Raw genomic sequence first — 20,957 nt, forward strand, 5'->3', positions numbered from 1 at the left:
CAGCACTTTGGGAGGCCGAGATGGGTGGATCACGAGGTCAGGAGTTCAAGACCAGCCTGGCCAACATAGTGAAATCCCATCTCTACTAAAAATACAAAAATTAGCTGGGCGTGGTGACGGGCGCCTGTAGTCCCAGTTACTTGGGAGGCTGAGGCAGGAGAATCAATTGAACCCAGGAATCAGAGGTTGCAGTGAGCCAAGATCTTGCCACCACACTCCAGCCTGGTTGACACAGCAAGACTCTCCTGTCTACAAAAAAAAAAAAAAAAAAAAAAAAGGTAAATACAGGAACTAATCCCTTTTAGCAATTATTATTATTATTATTATTTTATTTTATTTTATTTATTTTTTTTTTTTTTTGAGACGGAGTCTCACTCTGTCCCCCTTGCTGGAGTGCAGTGGCCGGATCTCAGCTCACTGCAAGCTCCGCCTCCCGGGTTCAGGCCATTCTCCTGCCTCAGCCTCCCGAGTAGCTGGGACTACAGGCGCCCGCCACCTCGCCCGGCTAGTTTTTTTGTATTTTTTAGTAGAGACGGGGTTTCACTGTGTTAGCCAGGATGGTCTCGATCTCCTGACCTCGTGATCCACCCGTCTCGGCCTCCCAAAGTGCTGAGATTACAGGCTTGAGCCACCGCGCCCGGCCTATTATTTTATTTTTAAGACAGAGTCTTGCTCTGTCACTCAGTTTGGAGTGCAGTGGTACAATCTCGGCTCACTGCAACAACCACCTTCCAGGTTCAAGCAATTCTCCTGCCTCAGCCTCCCAAGTGGCTGGGATTACAGGCGCCCGCCACCATGCTAGGCTAATTTTTGTATTTTTAGTAGAAACAGGTTTTCACCATGTTGACCAGGCTGGTATTGAACTCCTGACCTCAAATAATCCACCCACTTCAGTCTCCCAAAGTATTGAGATTACAGCCATGAGCCACTGTGCCAGGCCCCTTTAGCAATTATTCATTGACAATGTGATTCTACAGATAAATATTATTATAGAAGCAACAAAGTAATTCTTACAGTTTTCAATAACCCACTTTACAGACTAGAAGATTATTTCATTTCATTTCTTGCTTGGCATAGTTACGACCCAGCTTCCTGAATGTTTTCTTCCCATTCTTGTCCTTACCATACAACATATTCCAAAGGGATGGATTCCTTCTGGAGCCATAAGGAATAGACTTGAAAACTGCTTGTGTAGTTGAAATGTTTGCTTAAAAACTATATGCCCCCAATTATTTTTATTGTTTGTTTTAAATGCATATCTTAAATTAGAAAACCCTCAATTGTTTGGATTATATTATTTGTAATATAAAGAATAAATAGAATTAAATAGAATAAATAGAAATAAAGAGAAAGCTACAGTTGCTTGTAATCATAGAATGTTTTGAGAAGACAGTATTTTTAGGAAAATGCTCAAATAAATTCAACCTCATACTTAAATGTTGGTTTTACTCTTGAACCAGTTAATTCGTCCATCTATTCATTCAATAAAAACTTATTAAGTACCTAATTCTTTCCTTTTCCAGCTTTATTATGGTACAGTTGACAAATAAAAATTGTGTATGTTTATGCTGTACAACATGATGTTTTGATCCATGTGTACATTGTGAAATGATTACCATAATCAAGCTAGTTAACATATGCATCACCTCACAGAATTATCTTTTTTTCTGGTTAGAATCTTTAAGATCTACTCTCTTAGTAATTTTCATATATGAAATACATTATTAACTATAGTCACCATGCTGTACAATACATCACCAAGGTGCCCAGTTTTTAAGGAAATGCTAATGATTTTTTTTTTTAATTGTGTAGAGATGGGGTCTTGCTGTATTGGCCAGGCTAGTCTCAAACTCCTGGCCTCAAGCAATCCTCCTGCCATGGCCTCCCAAAGTGCTGGGATTACAGGTGTGAGCTACTGTGCCTGACCCCAGCGATTTTTCATGTTTAATGTGTTAACTCAACATACACTATTAGAAAGAATAAAGGATCTCTCCTATTTATGTAGAGCTTGTGTTTCACAGAGTGCTCCCATATTAACTCTTGTAAGACACTTAATCAGTAAGCTTTTAGTTACCTTTTTAAACCTGAAATTAATTTGATTCTTCCTTTGCTAAGCAGGATGGGAAAGTGTTCACATTTGGAGACAATAGCTCTGGACAGCTGGGATACAGCCCCACTCCTGAGAAGAGAGGTCCACAACTTGTGGAAAGAATTGATGGCCTAGTTTCACAGATAGATTGCGGAAGGTAATAGGCTTCTGCTGCTGCTGCTGCTGCTGCTGCTGCTTCTTCTTCTTCTTCTTTCTTCTTCTTCTTCTTCTTCTTCTTCTTCTTCTTCTTCTTCTTCTTCTTCTTCTTCTTCTTCTTCTTCTTCTTCTTCTTCTTCTTCTTCTTCTTCTTCTTCTTCTTCTTCAGCATGTGTAGAAAGTGTCATATTTTATTACTTAGAAATGACTCACATGGAATGTTATCAAACCTTAAAACCCTAAAATATGGCCGGGCGCGGTGGCTCAAGCCTGTAATCCCAGCACTTTGGGAGGCCGAGATGGGCGGATCACGAGGTCAGGAGATCGAGAGACGATCCCGGCTAACACGGTGAAACCCCGTCTCTACTAAAAAATACAAAAAAATAGCCGGGCGAGGTGGCGGGCGCCTGTAGTCCCAGCTACTCGGGAGGCTGAGGCAGGAGAATGGCGTAAACCCGGGAGGCGGAGCTTGCAGTGAGCTGAGATCCGGCCACTGCACTCCAGCCTGGGTGACAGAGCAAGACTCCGTCTCAAAAAAAAAAAAAAAAAAAAAAAAAAAAAAAAAAAAAACCCTAAAATATGTGGTTGCGCTTTTTATAGAGCATTTTCCTGCCTGAAAATTTACTTATTTCAAATATAGTTTAATCTTTCAGTTTTTAATCTTTATTCTAGGTATTTTATTTATTTAATAAGAAATAATTGGAAGTCTACTGTGTATAGAACACTGTACCAGGTGCTGGAGGATGGGAAGTAGATTGATAAAAATAGCAGAGCTTTCCTGCTTAAGTTGATAAGACAAAATTAAAGTAAATTAATCTCATGATGCAGAATAATAATAATATATATATACTTACATATATATTCAGAGTTCTGCATAACCTAATTATGAGGACACTTTGAGTGTTTAAATATCTACCCAATGCATTAAAAAAAAAAAACAAAAAAATAGAAATGCCTGCATTTAAAACACAAATGATAGAAACCATAGTAAAGACCCATCAATAACATTCTATTTTTAAGATTAGTGGTAAGTTAATATTGACTGGCCATCTGTTTAGCCACGTCCTTTGATGCCCTCTAACACTGATATTGTGATAGGGGAGCTGGGTGCTTAGTAAAAGCAAATTGGTTTTTTGTGTTTGTTATTTTATGTTAAGGGACATCATCTTTCTCAAAAGCCATGAGTGCCTTAGTCTTCATTATGGTGTTTTCTCTCTCCTGTAGTTATCACACCCTTGCATATGTGCACACCACTGGTCAGGTGATATCTTTTGGTCATGGACCAAGTGACACAAGCAAGCCAACTCATCCAGAGGCCCTGACAGGGAACTTTGACATTAGATGCCTGATTTCTGCTGAAGGTATGAGTCCCACTAATTCATGATTTTGTGTTCATCAATGCCACTGGAGGAGAACTAGTATCTTTCAAAGGATCCTACAGAACTGTAGTTTCCCTAGTACTTTTATTTTTTTTTTGAGACAGAGTTTCACTCTTGTTGCCCAGGCTGGAGTGCAATGACCTGATCTCGGCTCACCACAACCTCTACCTCCCAGGTTCAAGCGATTCTCCTACCTCGCCTCCTGAGTAGCTGGGATTACAGGCATGCGCCACCAAGCCTGGCTAATTCTGTATTTTTAGTAGAGATGGGGTTTCTCCATGTTGATCAGACTGGTCTCGAACTCCCGACCTCAGGTGATCTACCTGCCTCAGCCTCCTAAAGTGCTTGGGATTACAGGCGTGAGTCACCGGGCCTGGCTGTACTTTTTCTTTATATATATATATATACACACACACACACACAGACACACATATACGTATACACACATATATATGTGTGTGTATGTGTATACGTATATGTGTGTGTATATATATATGTAGTGCATTTTTTTCTTATGCAGTGAATCTTAGGGTATTTGGTAATCATTTCTAAAGATTAAGGTAAGTTCAAGACAAGCCTGGCCAACATGGTGAAACCTGTCTCTACTAAAAATATAAAAATTAGCCGGGCGTGGTGGTGCAAACCAGCAATCTCAGCTACTCGGGAGGCTGAGGCAGGAGAACCGCTTGAACTCAGGAGGTGGAGGTTGCAGTCAGCTGAGATCGTCCAGCCTGAGCAACAGCGTGAGACTCTGTCTCAATAAAATAAAATAAAATAAAATAATTAAAAAGATTGAGGTAATACAGAAGAGAATCCTAACTTGATTACGTAAGCATCAGAACAATACACTTTTTTTCCCATAAAGTGAAAGCAAGTTTATTAAGAAAGTAAAGAAGCAACCAGAACAATGCACTTTTATATATTTAATCAAACGTCTTCTAAAGCATGGCCACATGGCTGCATTATACAAGTGCATGAAAAACTAAATTTTAGACTAAGTGAATATATGACATGTAATCTGATCAAAACTGATCTTTTGTTTCAATATGATGGGAGGGAAAAAAAAGAAAAAAATTAATCTTTTATGCGTTTATAGTCCAAATCCGTTTAGGAGAATATAAATTGCCAGTAAGTAAGTAAATTTGGCTTGGTAATACATCCGATTTATTTTTACTTCTAAAAGCTCGTAAGCATGGATTTATGACTTTCTTTTAGACCTCGTGGATGTTCAAGTCAAACACATTTTTGCTGGAACATATGCCAACTTTGTGACAACTCATCAGGTATCTATTATACTTTTTGCTCCTCTTAAAAATTATTTTTTCTCAAGATATCAGAGCAGTATTTGAAATACTGCATTATTCACATATATTCAGGTGTTTTACTAAAACAATAAGGTCCTGTATTAGAATGCTTATGAAAAAATATTACATAATTCTCACTTCCTTATTTGTTAACTTTCCTAACAGATTAGACACCCCCCGCCCCCACCATTTCAGATTTCCTTTTTCTTTATTAGTAAGTGTGTATGTTGAATTTGCATTATGTAAGTGCACATACACATGTAACTTTTGTCAACAGCAGCTGTTTCTATCTTGAGGAGGGAACTGAATTTTCCCTGTCCAGGACTGTGAAGAAAGGGTTTGTGAGGTGTCCTGTAGGGAATTTCCCAGTGGCACCTCCTTCAACGGGAGGATTGCCATGTGTGTGAGTGTGCAGGGGTGTGTGTGGAGGGGGCGGCCTGCAGCGTCTCAGCTGTCCTTTGTTGCAAGGGTCACATCATCGAGTCCCCAATTCAAATTTATTGCTTAACAGAATTAATGGTGATAGATAACAGTAATGACTCATTTTAACTGCAGTCACCATGTATCAGGCAGCAGTCGAAGTTCTTCAGATGATCAAGATGTTTAATGCTCATATCAACTCTCGTTGATTTTATTTTTCACATTTTACCGCTGAAAAAGCTGAGTCTCGGAGAGGTGAATTTATGCAAAGTTGCACTGTTAGTAAGTGGTAGAGCTGGATTCGCATCCAGGCAGTCTAACCCAATAGCTTACACCATTATCCACCATGCTATAGTGCCTTCCTAATTGTTAACAGGAGGGATTTTATTATTACATTTCTGGGTGAGTTCTGAAGTGTTTTTATGGAAACAAAAGCCTTCATAGTTATTTTTCTAATTTGTACTTTTTCCTGTTATCAGGAATGTTACTTGATGTTTAAAACATTCCTGATAACAGGAAAAAGTACAAATTAGAAACATAATAGACCCTTTCTATAGTCCCTGGCACAGAAAGTAGTCAGAGGCAAAGGTTTCCGTCCTGCTGGGATAGTTAGGAGACTATACTTTGGTTGCTCTATCGTAGTGGTTCAATCAGCCGCTCAACAAAAATTGAGACCCTTTTATATATCAGGCTCTGCTTTTGATGCCTGGGACAAACGTGAATAATACACACAAGGTTACCCTCATTCATAGCATTTGGACTCCACAGGCAGGGCCGGACCATAAATATGTGAATGCAAAATAAATAAGATTGTATTAGGGGCCCAGCATGGTGCCTCATGCCTGTAATCCCAGCACTTTGGTTGACCGAGGCAGGCAGATCACTTGAGGTCTGGAGCTCGAGACCAGCCTGGCCAATGTGGCGAAATGCCATCTCTAGTAAAAATACAAAAACTAGCCGGGCATGGTGGCATGAGCTACTCGGGAGGCTGAGGCAGGAGAATTGCCTGAACCCAGCTACTTGGGAGGCTGAGGCAGGAGAATCGCTTGAACCCAGGAGGTGGAGGTTACAGTGAGCTGAAATTGTGCCACTGCACTGCAGCCTGGGGCACAGAGCAACACTCTGTCTCAAGAAAAAAAAAAAATTACATTAGACAGTGACAAGTACTCTGAAGAAAATAAATCAATTGTTTGAGATTGACGAGGTGGTGTTCTTTAGAAAAGCCTGTCAGAAAAGGCTTTGTAGAGGCTGTGACAGTTGAGCAGAGATTTTAGCCGTGCTTAGGTCCAGAGAAAGAATGCACAGAGCAGAGGGAACTGCACACAGAAAGACTGTGAGGCAAGAATGAGTTTGGTATGTGTGACAGAAGGCCAGTGAGGCAGAACCGTAGGAAGAAAGGATGAAGAGCTCTACAAGATGGAGCCAGTTCTGTAAGCTGGGGTCAGCTATGTGAGGGGGGACCGATCAGAAATGTGCTTGGAAAGGAGACCTAGAGACTGAGCTGGATATGTGAATGCGGGGCTCAGGAAGGATGCTGGCAATGGAATATAAACACAGCAGTTATCAACCCACAGACGGGATTTAAAGCCAGGGACCTGGATGAAAGCTCACCGAGAGAGAGAGTGCAAATGAGAAAAGAAGGGGGACAAAATCAAGCATCTCCATCAGAGATCAGACAGTGGAGGATCCAGAAAAACAGATTAAGAAGGACCAGTTTCTGAGGAAAGGAAAATCGGGAGAGGCTGGCCAAACAAGCCAAGAGAAGAAAGCACCCGTTCGGAGGTCCTCTCTTTTGTTTTTGTTTGTTTGGTTGGTTGGTTGGTTGTTTTTTTGTTTGTTTTGAGACAGGGTCTCACTCTGTTACCCAGGCTGGCGTCTTGGCTCACTGCAGCCTCAAATTCCTAGGCGTAAGCCATCCTCCCACCTCAGCCTCCCGAGTAGCCAGGGCTACAGGCTCACAGCACAATGCCCAGCTAATTTTTGTATTTTTTTTTTTTTTTTTTTTTTTGTAGAGACGGGATTTTGCCATGTTGCTCACGCTGGTCTTGAACTCTTGAGCTCAAGTGATCTGCCCACCTTGGCCTGGCAAAGTGCTGGGATTACAGGTGTGCACCACTGTGCCTGGCTCCCAGTAGTACCTCTTATCTACAGTTTTGCTTTTCACAGTTTCAGTTACCCACATTCAACTGTGGTCTAAAAATACTGAATGGAGAATTCTGAAATAAACAACTTGTAAATTTTAAATCACATGTTCTGGGTGGCATGATGAAATCTCACGCCATTCCACTTCATCCCTTCATCACAAGAAGTAGGGTGAATACAGTATAATAAGCTATTTTGAGAGAAAGAGAGGGGCACCACATTTACATACGTTTTATTACAGTAAATTGTAATAATTGTTTCATTTTATTAGTTGTTGGTATTCATCTCTTACTGTGCTTAATTTATACATTAAAGTTGATCATATGTATGGATGAATAGGAAAAAACATAGTCTGTATGGGGTTTGGTACTATTTATGGTTTCAGGCATCCACTGGGGGTCTTGGTGGAACACATCCCCCATGGATAAGGGGGACTGCTGTATTTCCAGAAGGAGAAAGTGGCCAATTCTGTCAAATACAGCCAAGTGGTCAAGTAAGAGGAGTGCATAGTTTACTTTTGCTTTGGTAAGATTGTGTTGTTGCAAAGGAGAGAGAAGGAAACCTGACCTGAGTGGGCCAGACAGAGAATAGAAGGGGAACAAGTGCAAACAATGCCTCTGACAGCTCTGAGAAATTTTGATGTGAAGGAGAGTAGAGGACTGTGGGAGGGTTTCTCATGCTGCACAAGAAAGAGTGAATAGGCCGGGTGTGGTGGCTCAAGCCTGTAATCCCAGCACTTGGGGAGGCCGAGGCGGGTGGATCATGAGGTCAGGAGTTCAAGACCAGCCCGGGCAATATGGTGAAACCCCATCTCTATTAAAAATACAAAAAATTAGCCAGGCATGGTGGCGGGCACCTGTAATCCCAGCTACTTGGGAGGCTGAGGAAGAGAATGGCGTGAACCCGGGAGGCGGAGGTTGCAGTGAGCCAAAATTGCGCCACTGCACTCCAGCCTAGGCGACAGAGCGAGACTCCATCTCAAAAAAAAAAAAAAAAAAAAAAGAGAAGGAAAGAGTGAATAATTGCAGAAGCAATGTCTGAGAGTAGGAGAGAGGAAGCAGAATCTAACGCATATTTGAGGGGTATGAACAGATGTATTTATTCTGCTGTAATAAGAAACATGCAGGTGCAGGTAGGTTGATGGTGGGAAGGTGATTAGTTCTTGCTTAGTTGCTTCAATTTTCAGTGATGCATAAGGCAAGGTCCCCATCTGAGCATGAGCAAGCAGAGGAGCATGAAAGGTTTAGGAAGAAAAGGAAGGGTTGCGGCAGTTGTCTTAGAGAGGGAAAAAGCAGGTAGCCTTGGAATCCAATAGACAGTGTCAAGTGCCCATTTGAAATCTGTGGCTTAAAGTGAAATCAGTCTGCACAGTTGTGCAGCTTTCTCCAGTGATGTTAGGCCGCTTCGGTTGGATTTTGGAGTAATTCAGAGTCCAGTTTAATTACAGATGGAATTTTGCTAGGTAAGTACAATAGGAAATGGACGAAAGAGTTATAGGTGTGATTATAGTGATGAACCATGGAATTTAACCTGGGTAAGGAGGACAAAAGAGGGTGATGAATCATGGACAAACAACAGGGCTAATGAATTGGAGATCCCGGTGCACAAAAGAATCTTGGACTGTGGGTTTTACTCTAAAGGAGGTGAATCTGAAAGATGGTGTATGATGGTCAGAGAAGAGAACATTTCTGGTAGAAATTTAGAAGATGGAACAATTGATAATTATAACATCCAGCTTCTCACCTATATCTAGGGCAGTGGTTTTCAACTAGGGGTGATTTCATGCTCCGGGAAACATTTGGCAATGTCTGGAGACATTGTAGTTTGTCATAACTAGGGAAGAGCATGGTGTTGGGAGTGGCTGCTACTGACATCTGATAGGCAGAGGCCAGTGATGCCACTAAACATCCTATGATACACAGGACAACTGCTCACAACAGAGTTATCTGACCCAAAATATCAATAGTGCCAGTTTAGAAACCCTGATCCAGGGCATGTGTGGCTGCAGTGGAGCAGAGGAAAAGAGTGAAGATAATTAAGAATTGAAAGATGAAGGTGGGAGATAGATAATGTTCATCAATTCTGAAGTTACCAAGAGCGAGGGCAGGAAGGGTGACCATGGGAATCGTGCTGTGAGGAAGACAGTCAGCAAGGTGCCAAAGCTTTCGATGAATGAAGGGGAGTGACCAGGACATTGGGAGAAGATTACAAAAGAAGAGGAGGCAGATGACATAGTCTCGTACCGTGCATTTGGGAGCAGCTAGGGATTTTGAAGCAGAAAATAAAGAAATGGTATGTAAGTGCCAAGAGGGAGCGCTTCATTGTCCCAAGTTTCCTGGGATGTGGGGGAAAAAAACTTCCTCTTGATCAAACTACAGGGAAAACCCAGGACTCAGATCAAGAAGCTGAAGGGAACTTTAAAAGCCATGGTTACCTGTCTTTTTCAAGGGGTCTTTTATTTCAGCATTAAACCAAAATGATGCAGGATTTCCTGGCTCATAACGAGTGCAGTGGAGGCATAGGTATAAGTTATAGCACCAATGCCTTTGGAAGACTATATTGAAAATGGATTTTTCTTTCCAGACAGTGATTTTTGAAACCCCTGGCTGGGTTATTTGCTCTAAAGTATTATATAGAACGATGGTTCTCAAAGTGTGGTCCCCAAACCAGCAGCATCAGCATCACTGGAGAATTTGTTAGATGCAAATTCTTGTGCTCTACCCTGACCCACTGAATCAGAAACTATGGGGTGGAGCCCAGCAATCTACTTTAACAAGCCCACCAGAATCACCCACCAGGTGATTCAGATGCACATAACAATTTGAGAGTTACTGACATAAAAGTAAACACTTGTGGATGATTAAAGGGAACAAGAAAACTAATTATTGAGTGCCTATTATAAACCCAAAGCTTTTTATACCTACTATAATTGAATCTTAACAAGAACCCAGAGAGGTAGGTATTATTATCTCTTTTTATTTATTGTGGTAAAATATATATAAATGCAATTTGCCATTTTACTCATTTTAAGTATACAATGTAGTGACAGTGACATTAATTACTTTCATAATATTGTACAACTCTCACCATTATCCATCTCATCCAACTCTAAGGCTTTTTCATCACCCCAAACAGAAATTCTGTAACTATTAAATAATAACTCCCCATTCCTCCTCTCTGCCCCCAGCTTTAAGTAATCTTGAATCTACCTTCTGTCTCCATGAATGTGCCTATTCTAGATACTTCATATAAGTGGAATCATGCAATATTTGTCATTTTGCATCTGGCTTATTTCACTAGCTTGTCTTCAAAATTCATCCATGTTGTGTAGCATGTGTCAGAATTTCATTCCTTTGTTTTTTGTTGTTGTTGTTGTTGTTGTTGTTTGTTTTTTGGGTTTTTTTTTTTTTTTTGAGATAGAGCTTCACTCTTGTTGCCCAGGCTGGAGTGCAATGGCATGATCTCATCTCACTGCAACCTCCACCTCCCAGGCTCAAGCATCCTGCCCCCGCCTCCTGAGTAGCTGGGATTACAGGTGACCACCGCCACGCCTGGCTAATTTTTTGTATTTTTAGTAGAGACAAGGTTTCACCATGTTGACTGGGCTGGTCTCAAACTCCTGACCTCAGGTGATCCGCCCGCCTCAGCCTCCCAAAGTGCTGGGATTGCAGGTGCGAGCCACTGTGCTCGGCCAGAATTTCATTCCTTTAAGGTTGAATAATATTCATTTTTATGTATATATTTAAAAATCTATTCATCTGTTGATGGACATGAGTTGTTTCCATCTTTTGGCTATTGTGAATAATGCTGCAATGAATATTGATTTACAAGTATCTATTTGAAGCCCTATGTTCTTTTTTTTTTATGATGAAACTAAGGCTCAAACCAAGCAAAGTGGCCCAGGCTCGGAGGTGGAATAGCCCTACTGGTCTGATGCCAAAGCTCCTCCCACCAAATGCTACCACCGAAGACGGCAGGGCCTATTTACCACCCATGCCAGATGATTTACTGTATAATTTACTACTGAATGTGTGTGTGTTCCTGATCATTCTTGTTTTTTCCTTCCCTGAAGGATACTAGTTCTACAAGTGCTCCCGGGAAAACCCTGCCAGAAATAAGCCGAATTAGCCAGTCCATGGCAGAAAAATGGATAGCAGTGAAAAGAAGAAGTACTGAATGTGACGTGGCTAAAAGGTGGCTCTGTCTGATAAGTTATAAGCCACTTTTATCTGGTTCTGAGGCTTTGGTAATTTTATCCTAAGATAGAGGTTTTGGTTTTGTTGTGAAGGTATTTGTATTTTGACCGTGATTCTCTTCTACAGCCTCTAAGTGTGACTAGGTCATCAGTGTACTCATTTGTAGATATATGGAGGACATGTGATATCCCAGGTGCCTTACTAGGTGAGGGAGTTGCAGGAGTGAATCAAAAAAGCTCACAAAGCCGTCAATAAGGTGGACTGTTTTCGTATCTTCATAGTTTACCCTTTGGAGTTTTATGAGTTTTGGTCTTCACAGGGATAGGTTTTAGTTAAACCTACATGACTTGAACAAATCAACTATAAAAGGTTTTGGTGAGATTTAGAAATAATATGAACAAAGTATACCCAGGATTTGGGAGACTCTTAAGAGAGTAGTTATTTTCAATAACAATGATTCCACGTCATCATTTACTTATTCAGACATAATAAGATTTTTAAAAGGCATGCTTTATGGTATGTTGTGACTTACGCCTTGTTATTCCTTTTACAGTGAAATTAGAATGATATTTTCATCTCCTGCTTGTCTGACGGCGAGTTTTTTAAAGAAAAGGTAATACTTACATAAGAGTTACCTTCATTTAAAACACTGGAAAATATTTAAAATGAAATGTTTCAAGTAGGTTTAATTTGCAAATTTCGTTATTCTTGCTCACAAAGTCCAACACAGAGAACTCTGTAGGTTGTTATAGAATTCTTTCATTTTATAAAGTAATTTTCTGTTAGACCACCGTAAGTTATAATTCCTAATTAATATTGTTTACTTCCTTCATACCACTTTACTCTGTTGTCTGACTAGAAGGAATGGTGTTTTTTCAGGATCTTTGTATATATAAGGGATTGACTAAATCTCACATTGCTTTAGTACTTAGAAGCCAAGAGTAAGTACACTTTACCATTTTTACTGTGTACGATCAATTAAAAAATAGATCTTATTTATGTTGTCTTTAACTCACTGCTACAGAAGAAAATCTGATTTCACTCCTATTTGGTTTAACATTTGGTCTGATCCACTAGTTGAAATAATTCCTGTAATGCTCAATATTTGAGTCTTCTATTTCTGCTCCTTCCTCCAAGCTCTCCAATATGGCACCTGGGTGTAAAAGGGAAGAGAAGGAGAAATAGCAGTGTAAAGGGTCTTAGGCTGCCCTCTGCCTCTTTGGAGATTGATGCCTTGCTGATCTGTCTGCAGCTAGTGTAACTCATATGGGTTCTCCTTTGCTTGGTCCTCTCTCGTTAACGCGGCCTTAAGTTTGCTCACTGGTTCAAAATATGGTGATACACATCTTGTACCCACTCCTGGCCACTAGGTGGTACTCACTTAACCCTTGTTGCTATTACTTGCCCTTGTACAACCCCCTTGGCAGTCCCAATAGTTCTTAACCCAGCTGCATTCTCAGTCAGCTTGTGGGACTAGAGGAACTGTTGGATACTAACAATTTCACCTCAGGCTAATTCTTACTGCATGTGGGGAAATCTTTTCTACGTGAAAATTATTTTCTTCCGAATGTGAAAAAGTATCTATGCTCACTTCCCAGAAGTGAGGAACTCCTAAGATGTCAAAGGCTACAAAAGAGAATATATTTTAAGGGGGAAATTTATAATGCTTTGTTTTAGTACTTGCATAAATATTTTAGCCCTAATATTACTATCAATCAGTTAATCTAGCAAGGAGAAAATATTTCTTTCTTTTTTATTATTTATTTATTTATTTAGAGACGAAGTCTCACTCTATCACCCAGGCCAGAGTGCAGTGGTACAGCTCGGCTCACTGCAACCTCCACCTCCCGAGTTCAAGCTATTCTCCTGCCTCAGCCTCCCAAATAGCTGGGATTACAGGTGTGCGCCACGACAGCCAGCTAATTTTTTATATTTTTTGGTAGAGATGGGGTTTCACCATGTTGACTAGGTTGGTCTCGAACTCCTGACCTCAAGTGATCTACCCACCTCGGCCTCCCAAAGTGCTGGGATTACTGGCATGAGTCACCACACCCAGCCTCTTTTTAAAATTTTTATTATTTTTATTTATATTTTTGAGACAGAGTCTCACTCTGTCACCCAGGCTTGAGTGCAGTGGCGTGATCTCTGCTCTCTGCAGCCTCCGCCTCCTGGGTTCATGTGATTCTTCCGCCTTAGCCTCCTGAGTTGCTGGGATTACAGGCATGCACCACCATGCCCAGCTAATTTTTTTGTAGTTTTTGTAGAGACGGGGTTTCACCATGTTGGGCCAGGCTGATCTCGAACTACTGACCTCAAGTGATCCACCCACCTCAGCCTCCCAAAGTGCTGGGATTACAGGCCTGAGCCACTATGCCTGGCGTTTTTGTTTGTTTTGTTTTGTTTAATGTTTAGAGATGGGGTCTTGTACTGTTGCCCATGCTGTAATGCAGTAGTTTGATCATAGCTCACTGTAGCCTTGAACTCCTGGGCTTGAGCTATCCTCCCACCTCAGCCTCCGGAGTAGCTGAGACTACAGGTGTGCACCACCGTGCCTGGCTAATTTTTATGTTTTTATTTTTTTGTAGAGACAAGGTCTCTTCTATGCTGCCCAGGCTGGTCTCTTGAACTCCTGGCTTCAAGTAATCCTCCCACTTTGGCCTCCCAAAGTGTTGGAATTACAGGCATGACCCACTGCAGCTGGCATACAATATTTGATAATGCATTATTTAAAAATTATTAAGCTTATTGAATGCTGGCCTCTCAAATATCACTAAAACAACTTGTTGATAAGACAGGCCAGAGAGAACAGCACACCTGGACAAAACTTCAGTAGTGTTTCTGAGAGAAAAGACCAGGTCAGAATTTATTGAGAATTGGGAGTCTGGTTTAAGGAAGTCTTTCAATGTGAGAGGGAAGGCTGGAGGTTTGATTTGGACTGGGAAAATGAACAACAATCCAGGATGTGTGGAAACAGCAAGGTAAGGATTTTGAGATAAGGGATTCAAAGAATCTTTGGGCACAAACTGTGGATGCTCTCCATTGAAGAGTTAAATGGGTCTTTCAAGAAGTTCCCATGATGAACAATTGCCATTTGTCTAGGCAAAAGTTTCCTGGAAAAGTAAAGTCATGCTAATAAAAACAGTGGAATTGCAAAGTTCTGTAACTATGAATGGTAAGGAGCGTGGGGGGCAGGTAGTTCTAGTTCTTAGTGTGCAAACTGAGTGTGGGGGCAGATGGTTTCCGTTGTCAGATTCAGCACATAAAATTTTATTAATATGGCAGCCCAAACTTGATGTAGCCACTATAGAGATACTAAGTTGTTATCTACTGTCTTTTAACAAGGAGAACATAAACATAAACTATACATTTTTTATGTCAAGTAAGTTGATTATTTTGAAAGGCAAGCTTTGAGAAAAGGTTTGTATCTTATATGTAATAAAATAAAACAATAAATGACATATGAACTTTAGAAATATCCCTTTCCCTATGTTTATGTGGTTTCTTGCATTTCTTGTATCCAAAGAGGAACTGGAGAAACGACGTCCATTGATGTGGACTTAGAAATGGCAAGAGATACCTTCAAGAAGTTAACAAAAAAGGAATGGATTTCTTCCATGGTAATAGCCAATACTTACTTTAGATATAGAACAAATATGATTGCAGTTTATTTTTGTTGGAAGCTGGATGAGAGGGGACTGTGACTGTAATTGCCCGAAGGGTTCTTCCTGCCCACTGCAGAAACAAAAATTGACTCAATGAGACTATGACATTGTAGTAAAGAAAGAGTTTAATTGACATGAGGCTGGCCATGCCATGTAGGAGATAGAATTATTACTCAAATCAATCTCCCTGAAGGCTCAGAGTTATAGCTTAGGGGCTTTTCAAAGATAGTTTGGTGGGCAGGGGGCTAGGGTAGGGGGCATGCTGACTGGCTGAGTAAGAGATGAAATCATAGGGAATAGAAACTGTCCTCTTGTGTTGGGTCAGTTCCTGGGTGGGGGCACAGGACTGGCTGGTGGGTTCAGGTGGGACCATCCAGTTGTCAGAAATGCAAAAACCTGAAAAGACATCTCAAAAGGCCAATCTTAGGTTCTACAATAATGATGGTATTTGCAAGAGTAATTGAGGAAGTTGCAAATCTTATGACCTCTAGATTAATGGCTGATAATTATTTAGAATTCAAGCCCCTCTCATCCTCCTAACTTGGCGGACTTTCGTTAGTTTTACAAAAACAATTCAGTTTTTGGGACAGACTATTATCATTTAAACTATAAACTAAATTTCTCCCAAAGTTAGCTTGGCTCATGCCCAAGAATGAGAAAAGACAGCCAACCTGTGAGGCTGGAAGCAAGATAGAGTCAACCATGTCAGATTTCTCTTACTGTCATACTTTTGCAAAGGTGGGTTTATGATTGGGGCTGGAAGAGGGGGCTAGTGCTCATTATGAAATTACTGTATTCCAGGTATTTTATTAGGTGCTGACATTTATTTTCTTATTGAATCCTTAAATGTACAATATATGCAATATTTTTATTTTCAATATAATCAGAGCAATGCTTGAGAGGTAGATAATCTCTAGCACGATACAGGAAAAGAGTATTGGTTTGGGAAGCAGGATAACTTTATCCTGGACTGATAAACTAAAAAGCTGCTCCTCTATTCTGAGATGAAACTCACATCTATTCGAAATGAATCTCTGTTACTACTTCATCCCTTCTCTTTGGATCACATTTTCTTTACCTGTTGAATTCATCTTTAAAATCTATTCCAGTTTAATATTGTGTGATTCTGGGTTGTATTGGGAAGAAAACTTTCTTTTCCTCTACTGACTCAGGTTTGAATTGGTGGAAGGGGTCACTGAAAACTAATAATTAACAGAATTTCTTAGTGCTCAGGATGCTGTAACTTAAACAACAGACATTTATTTCTCACAGTTCTGGAGGCTGGGAAGTCCAAGATCAAGGCACCATCAGGTTTGGTGTCTGGTGGGGGCCCACTTCTTGGTTCATAGATGACCATATTTTCAGTGTCCTCACATGGCAGCATGAACCCCGAATATCTAAGACAGGTCTCAGTTAATTTAGAAAGTTTATTTTGCCAAGGTTGAGGACACACACCCGTGACACAACCTCAGGAGGTCCTGACAACATGTGCCCAAGGTGGTCAGAGCACAGTTTGGTTTTATACATTTTCAGGAGACACGACACATCAATCCACATATATAAGATGAACATTGGTTTGGTCTGGAAAAGCAGGACAACTCAAAGCAGGGAGGGGCCTTCCAGGTCTTAGGTAGATAGGAGAAAAACGGTTGCATGCTTTTGAGTTTCTGATTAGCCTCTCCAAAAAAGGCATCAGATATGCATCTATCTCAGTGAACAGAAGGGTGACTTTGAATAGAATGGGAGGCAGGTTTGCACTAAGCAGTTCCCAGCTTGACTTTTCCCTTTAGCTTGGTGATTTTGAGACCCCAAGATTTATTTTCCTTTCACAGCAAAAAGGGCAAGGAATCTCTCTGGGGTCTCTTTTTAAGGGCACTAATCCCATTCATGAGAGCTCCAATCTTGTGACCTAATTACCTACCAAAGGCCCCACCTCTTACTACTGTCATATTGGGGGTTAGGATTTTAACATATGAATTTTGGGGAACGCATTTAGCCTATAGCACAGGAGGAAAAATACAAGTTTTGTATGCTTGCATGTGGAGCATTCAGATGAAGAGGCTCCCTGAACAGCTTGGGATAAGAATTTATGAAGCAACTTAGTGGATGAAAGGGAGAAGGGAGAAAGAGCTCCTATGGGAAGAACAAATGGGATTTTATGGAGACAGATGGAAGGTATGACAGTTTGTGAGAATGTTTGTTTATGCAATTTCTCCTCCACATGCAAGGGTCTGAATGATTGGTCTCCTTTTTAGCAGTGTATCTCCTCAGTGGGGGATGTACAGAGCTTCATTCTAGAAGAGTTCTGCATTAGTTAGATAAAAGAAGCTCCAAAAAGGCGTCTCAAATGTCTTCAGTTAGTAAAATAATCTTTACACCATTTTGATGGGTCTGAGTGGGTCCTTATACTTGGAAGGGAAAGGGGGGAAGTGTTCCTTGATGTGTAGTAGATATACTATTTTCATTTTCAAGATGAAGTGATAATAGCAAATATGAAGTATATTTTTAAACGAAGTTTTTAGGTGATATGGGAGATAATTTGGGGTGCTGTTCCCCATGCGAGTTCCCAGGGACATTAGTTTCATTAAAAAAACCCATAAAGAGGGTTCTTAATGAAAAAACTTTGGGAACACTCTCTACTATTATGGAGTCACGATATGCACATTAGGAAATCAAAGATTCTGTGATGTCATACACTAAAAGAAATCTCTTTTGACCCTATTTTTCTTGGAGTTATTTGCATTGCGATGCTATTTTCTAGCATAACACCTACTGGCATTCACAGAAATCATATTCTGCTGGACATGTGAAACAGCAAATTTTAAGAATTTTAATGTAATAAAAACAATATATAGTACATCACAGTTTATTGTTGCATATATCACTTATTTACCCTTATGACATGAGAGGCAAACACTGTACTTACAGAACATAGATCTATCAGGTAGAGGAAATATGGCTAGCTGCTATAACAAACAACTTGGACATTTCAGTGGCTTAATACAATAAAATATCTTCCAACATCCTAGTCCGACGAGGATCGGAGGTCAGAGGCATCTTTGCACAGGTTCATTCAGGGCTGACTCAGGCTTCTTTCCAGCATCTCTAGGCCCTGGGGCTGTAAAATCCTCCACTCAGTCTTTTGGTTTGGCTAGCAGATGAGGGAAGTGAGTAGGGAAGTTCCCATGAGAGATTTCAGTGGCCTGGCCTTAATGTGTCACAAATCACTATCTCCCACATTGGTGAGCTAGGACTCAGTCACATGGCCCTGCCTAACTGAAGAGGAGCCAGGGGCTGCCATCTTCCTATAAACCCAGGAGGAAAAAGAAAAATGACTGGCAAGGTGAACATATGGCATTTTCTCTGCCATGGTAGATTTTACTACTATGGTAGTGCCATGGTCATTTTCTAATCGAGTAACCTCTTTCCTCTAACTTCCTCTGAGTCTCTCCTTGCTCATCTGTAAAATCAAGGTAAAAAACCAATAAAGCAAAAATTACCTTACAGGATTATCAGTAAGATTAAGTAAAATGATTTACATGAGATCAGCTGACACATTGTTAAGTACTCAATGAATGTTCAAACAAATATAAAGGATACCATACAAGTTTATTCCCACTAATATATTTTTATATACGTCCTATTTTAAAAGTTTACTTCTGGGCCAGGTACATTGGCTCATGCCTGTAATCCTAGCACTTTGGGAGGCCAAGGTGGGAGTATCACCTGAGCCCAAGGGTTTGAAACTGGCCGGGGCAACATAGTGAGACTCCATCTCTACAAGTAATTTTCTAAAATGAGCTGGCTGTGGCAGTGCATTCCACTCAGGAGTCTGAGGTGGGAGGATTGCCTGAACCCAGGAGATTGAGGCTGCAGTGAGCTATGATTAAGCCATTACACTCAGGTAAAACTTCACCTCTGGATGAAATAAATAATATAAAAATTTAGAGCTATTTTTCACTGCACATTTTTCTACTGATACATGAAAAAACAGAAAGAAAGAAAGAAATGGATATTGTGTGAGGGGGCGGGGACAGCTCTTCCTTCTAGAAGGAGGAATACTAGTGTGACCTGCATACTACATTGCTTTTGAAGGACTTTGTACTCGTTTTGAATCCATAATTCACTCAGTATATCCATGCTCATGGGATTTCACTTTATTTTCTTCAGGGAGCCTGATATAAAATGAGGAGGATGGCTCTCATGTACTATATCAGGCATTTGGGATGGAAGGAGTGATGGAATCTCATCAATAGGTTTCAGAATGGCTAAGTGATTATTCTAATTGGAACATGGTGGAATGAGTCCCTTAATTTAATAGCTTGCTTCTCACAATCCTCTGTATCTAATATATCCTGGGTCTGTTCCCTGATCCTATTTCGACCACAGATAACTACATGTCTCGAGGATGATCTGCTCAGAGCTCTTCCATGCCGTTCTCCACACCAAGAAGCTTTATCAGTTTTCCTCCTGCTCCCAGAATGTCCTGTGATGCATGATTCTAAGAACTGGAAGAACCTGGTGGTTCCATTTGCAAAGGCTGTGTGTGAAATGAGTAAACAATCTTTACAAGTCCTAAGTAAGTTTTATGTCACTTTATCTGTACTCTCAATATAGAGTTACTTTCTGAAGTAGATATTGTAACAAATTTTGGATAGAAGATTTCAAAATAGACAAGTATTTGAGAACATGGCGTGTGAATTATTGAAAAGATTAATAATCTAAAGCTATTATAACTATTAGTTTTATCATACAAAGCAGGTGTAGTTTTTAGACTTGGATGTGGCTTTGACATCAGAGTTTGGTAGCTATAAAGTATTCAATCCAGATAAATCCATACTTTAAAATTTTTTGCTCATGTTATTTTGAGACTTTAGACATTTTGACCAGAGATGATGAAAAACAAAAACTTTGTGTTATTATTTACTTTATTCAGTACTGTGTTATGTCCTTTTATAGTTTTTAGCGAATATTGAAAGTTCAGTGATTACCCAATAACCCAATGGGGGTACAAATGTTTATATACCCTTCTACATAGAGGAGAGGGGAGGTAGGGAATGTAGACAATTCTTCTGAGAAGTAGTAAATCACTATTTGGGAGAATGAGTGGACCCAGGAAACAGAAATTAACTTGTAAATGATTCTCCTTGGAATTGGAGTGAGCCTGAGAGGCAGGCATTATCTTTTGAAGAAGTACATCTAGGTGTGGTTACATTCCTCAGTCATCTTCTTTGTGACAGATAATGAAATTTCAGAGATGGCATGAAAGGCAATTCTCTCCTCTGTAGTGGGTTGTCTTAAGGTAGGTAAAGGAGTGTCAGAGAAAAGCCTCTTCCAGCATCTGCTGACCTTCAGGGGCCTTTAACTTAAAATAATCAGCATACCAGGGTGCCATATTTTGGGGCAAATTTCCCTGGGCTCCTTCACTTAAGAGGTACAGAGGGCCAGGCATTGTGGCTTACACCTTAATCCTAGCATTTTGGGAGACCAAGGTGAGAGGATCTTTTGAGCCCAGGAGGTTGAGGACAGCCTGGGCAACATAGTGAGACCCCGTCTCTACCAAATTTTTTTGTTTACATCAGTCATGCATGGTGGCACACACCTGTGGT

At 40.5% G+C, this 20,957-nt stretch overlaps 1 protein-coding gene across 4 annotated transcripts in view; it reads left to right on the plus strand.

Moving 5' to 3' along the window:
- The window catches only part of HERC6 (HECT and RLD domain containing E3 ubiquitin protein ligase family member 6), a 65,595-nt gene that overhangs the window by 14,952 nt on the left and 29,686 nt on the right, over nucleotides 1-20,957 (plus strand). For 3 of the 4 annotated variants that reach the window (XR_012434953.1, XM_045393358.3, XM_065545238.2), the window contains 7 exons: nucleotides 2,119-2,246; nucleotides 3,470-3,606; nucleotides 4,840-4,907; nucleotides 11,563-11,684; nucleotides 12,240-12,299; nucleotides 15,210-15,303; nucleotides 19,738-19,927. Coding sequence is in view for 3 of the 4 variants with exons in the window: in XM_045393358.3 (XP_045249293.2) it covers nucleotides 2,119-2,246; nucleotides 3,470-3,606; nucleotides 4,840-4,907; nucleotides 11,563-11,684; nucleotides 12,240-12,299; nucleotides 15,210-15,303; nucleotides 19,738-19,927 (799 nt within the window). In the remaining variant the exon portion in view is untranslated. The remainder of the gene's footprint in view (nucleotides 1-2,118; nucleotides 2,247-3,469; nucleotides 3,607-4,839; nucleotides 4,908-11,562; nucleotides 11,685-12,239; nucleotides 12,300-15,209; nucleotides 15,304-19,737; nucleotides 19,928-20,957) is intronic. The other variant, XM_074040123.1, reaches the window with a different exon arrangement.

Source organism: Macaca fascicularis, chromosome 5, assembly GCF_037993035.2.
Source record: "Macaca fascicularis isolate 582-1 chromosome 5, T2T-MFA8v1.1".
Lineage (NCBI taxonomy): Eukaryota > Metazoa > Chordata > Mammalia > Primates > Cercopithecidae > Macaca > Macaca fascicularis.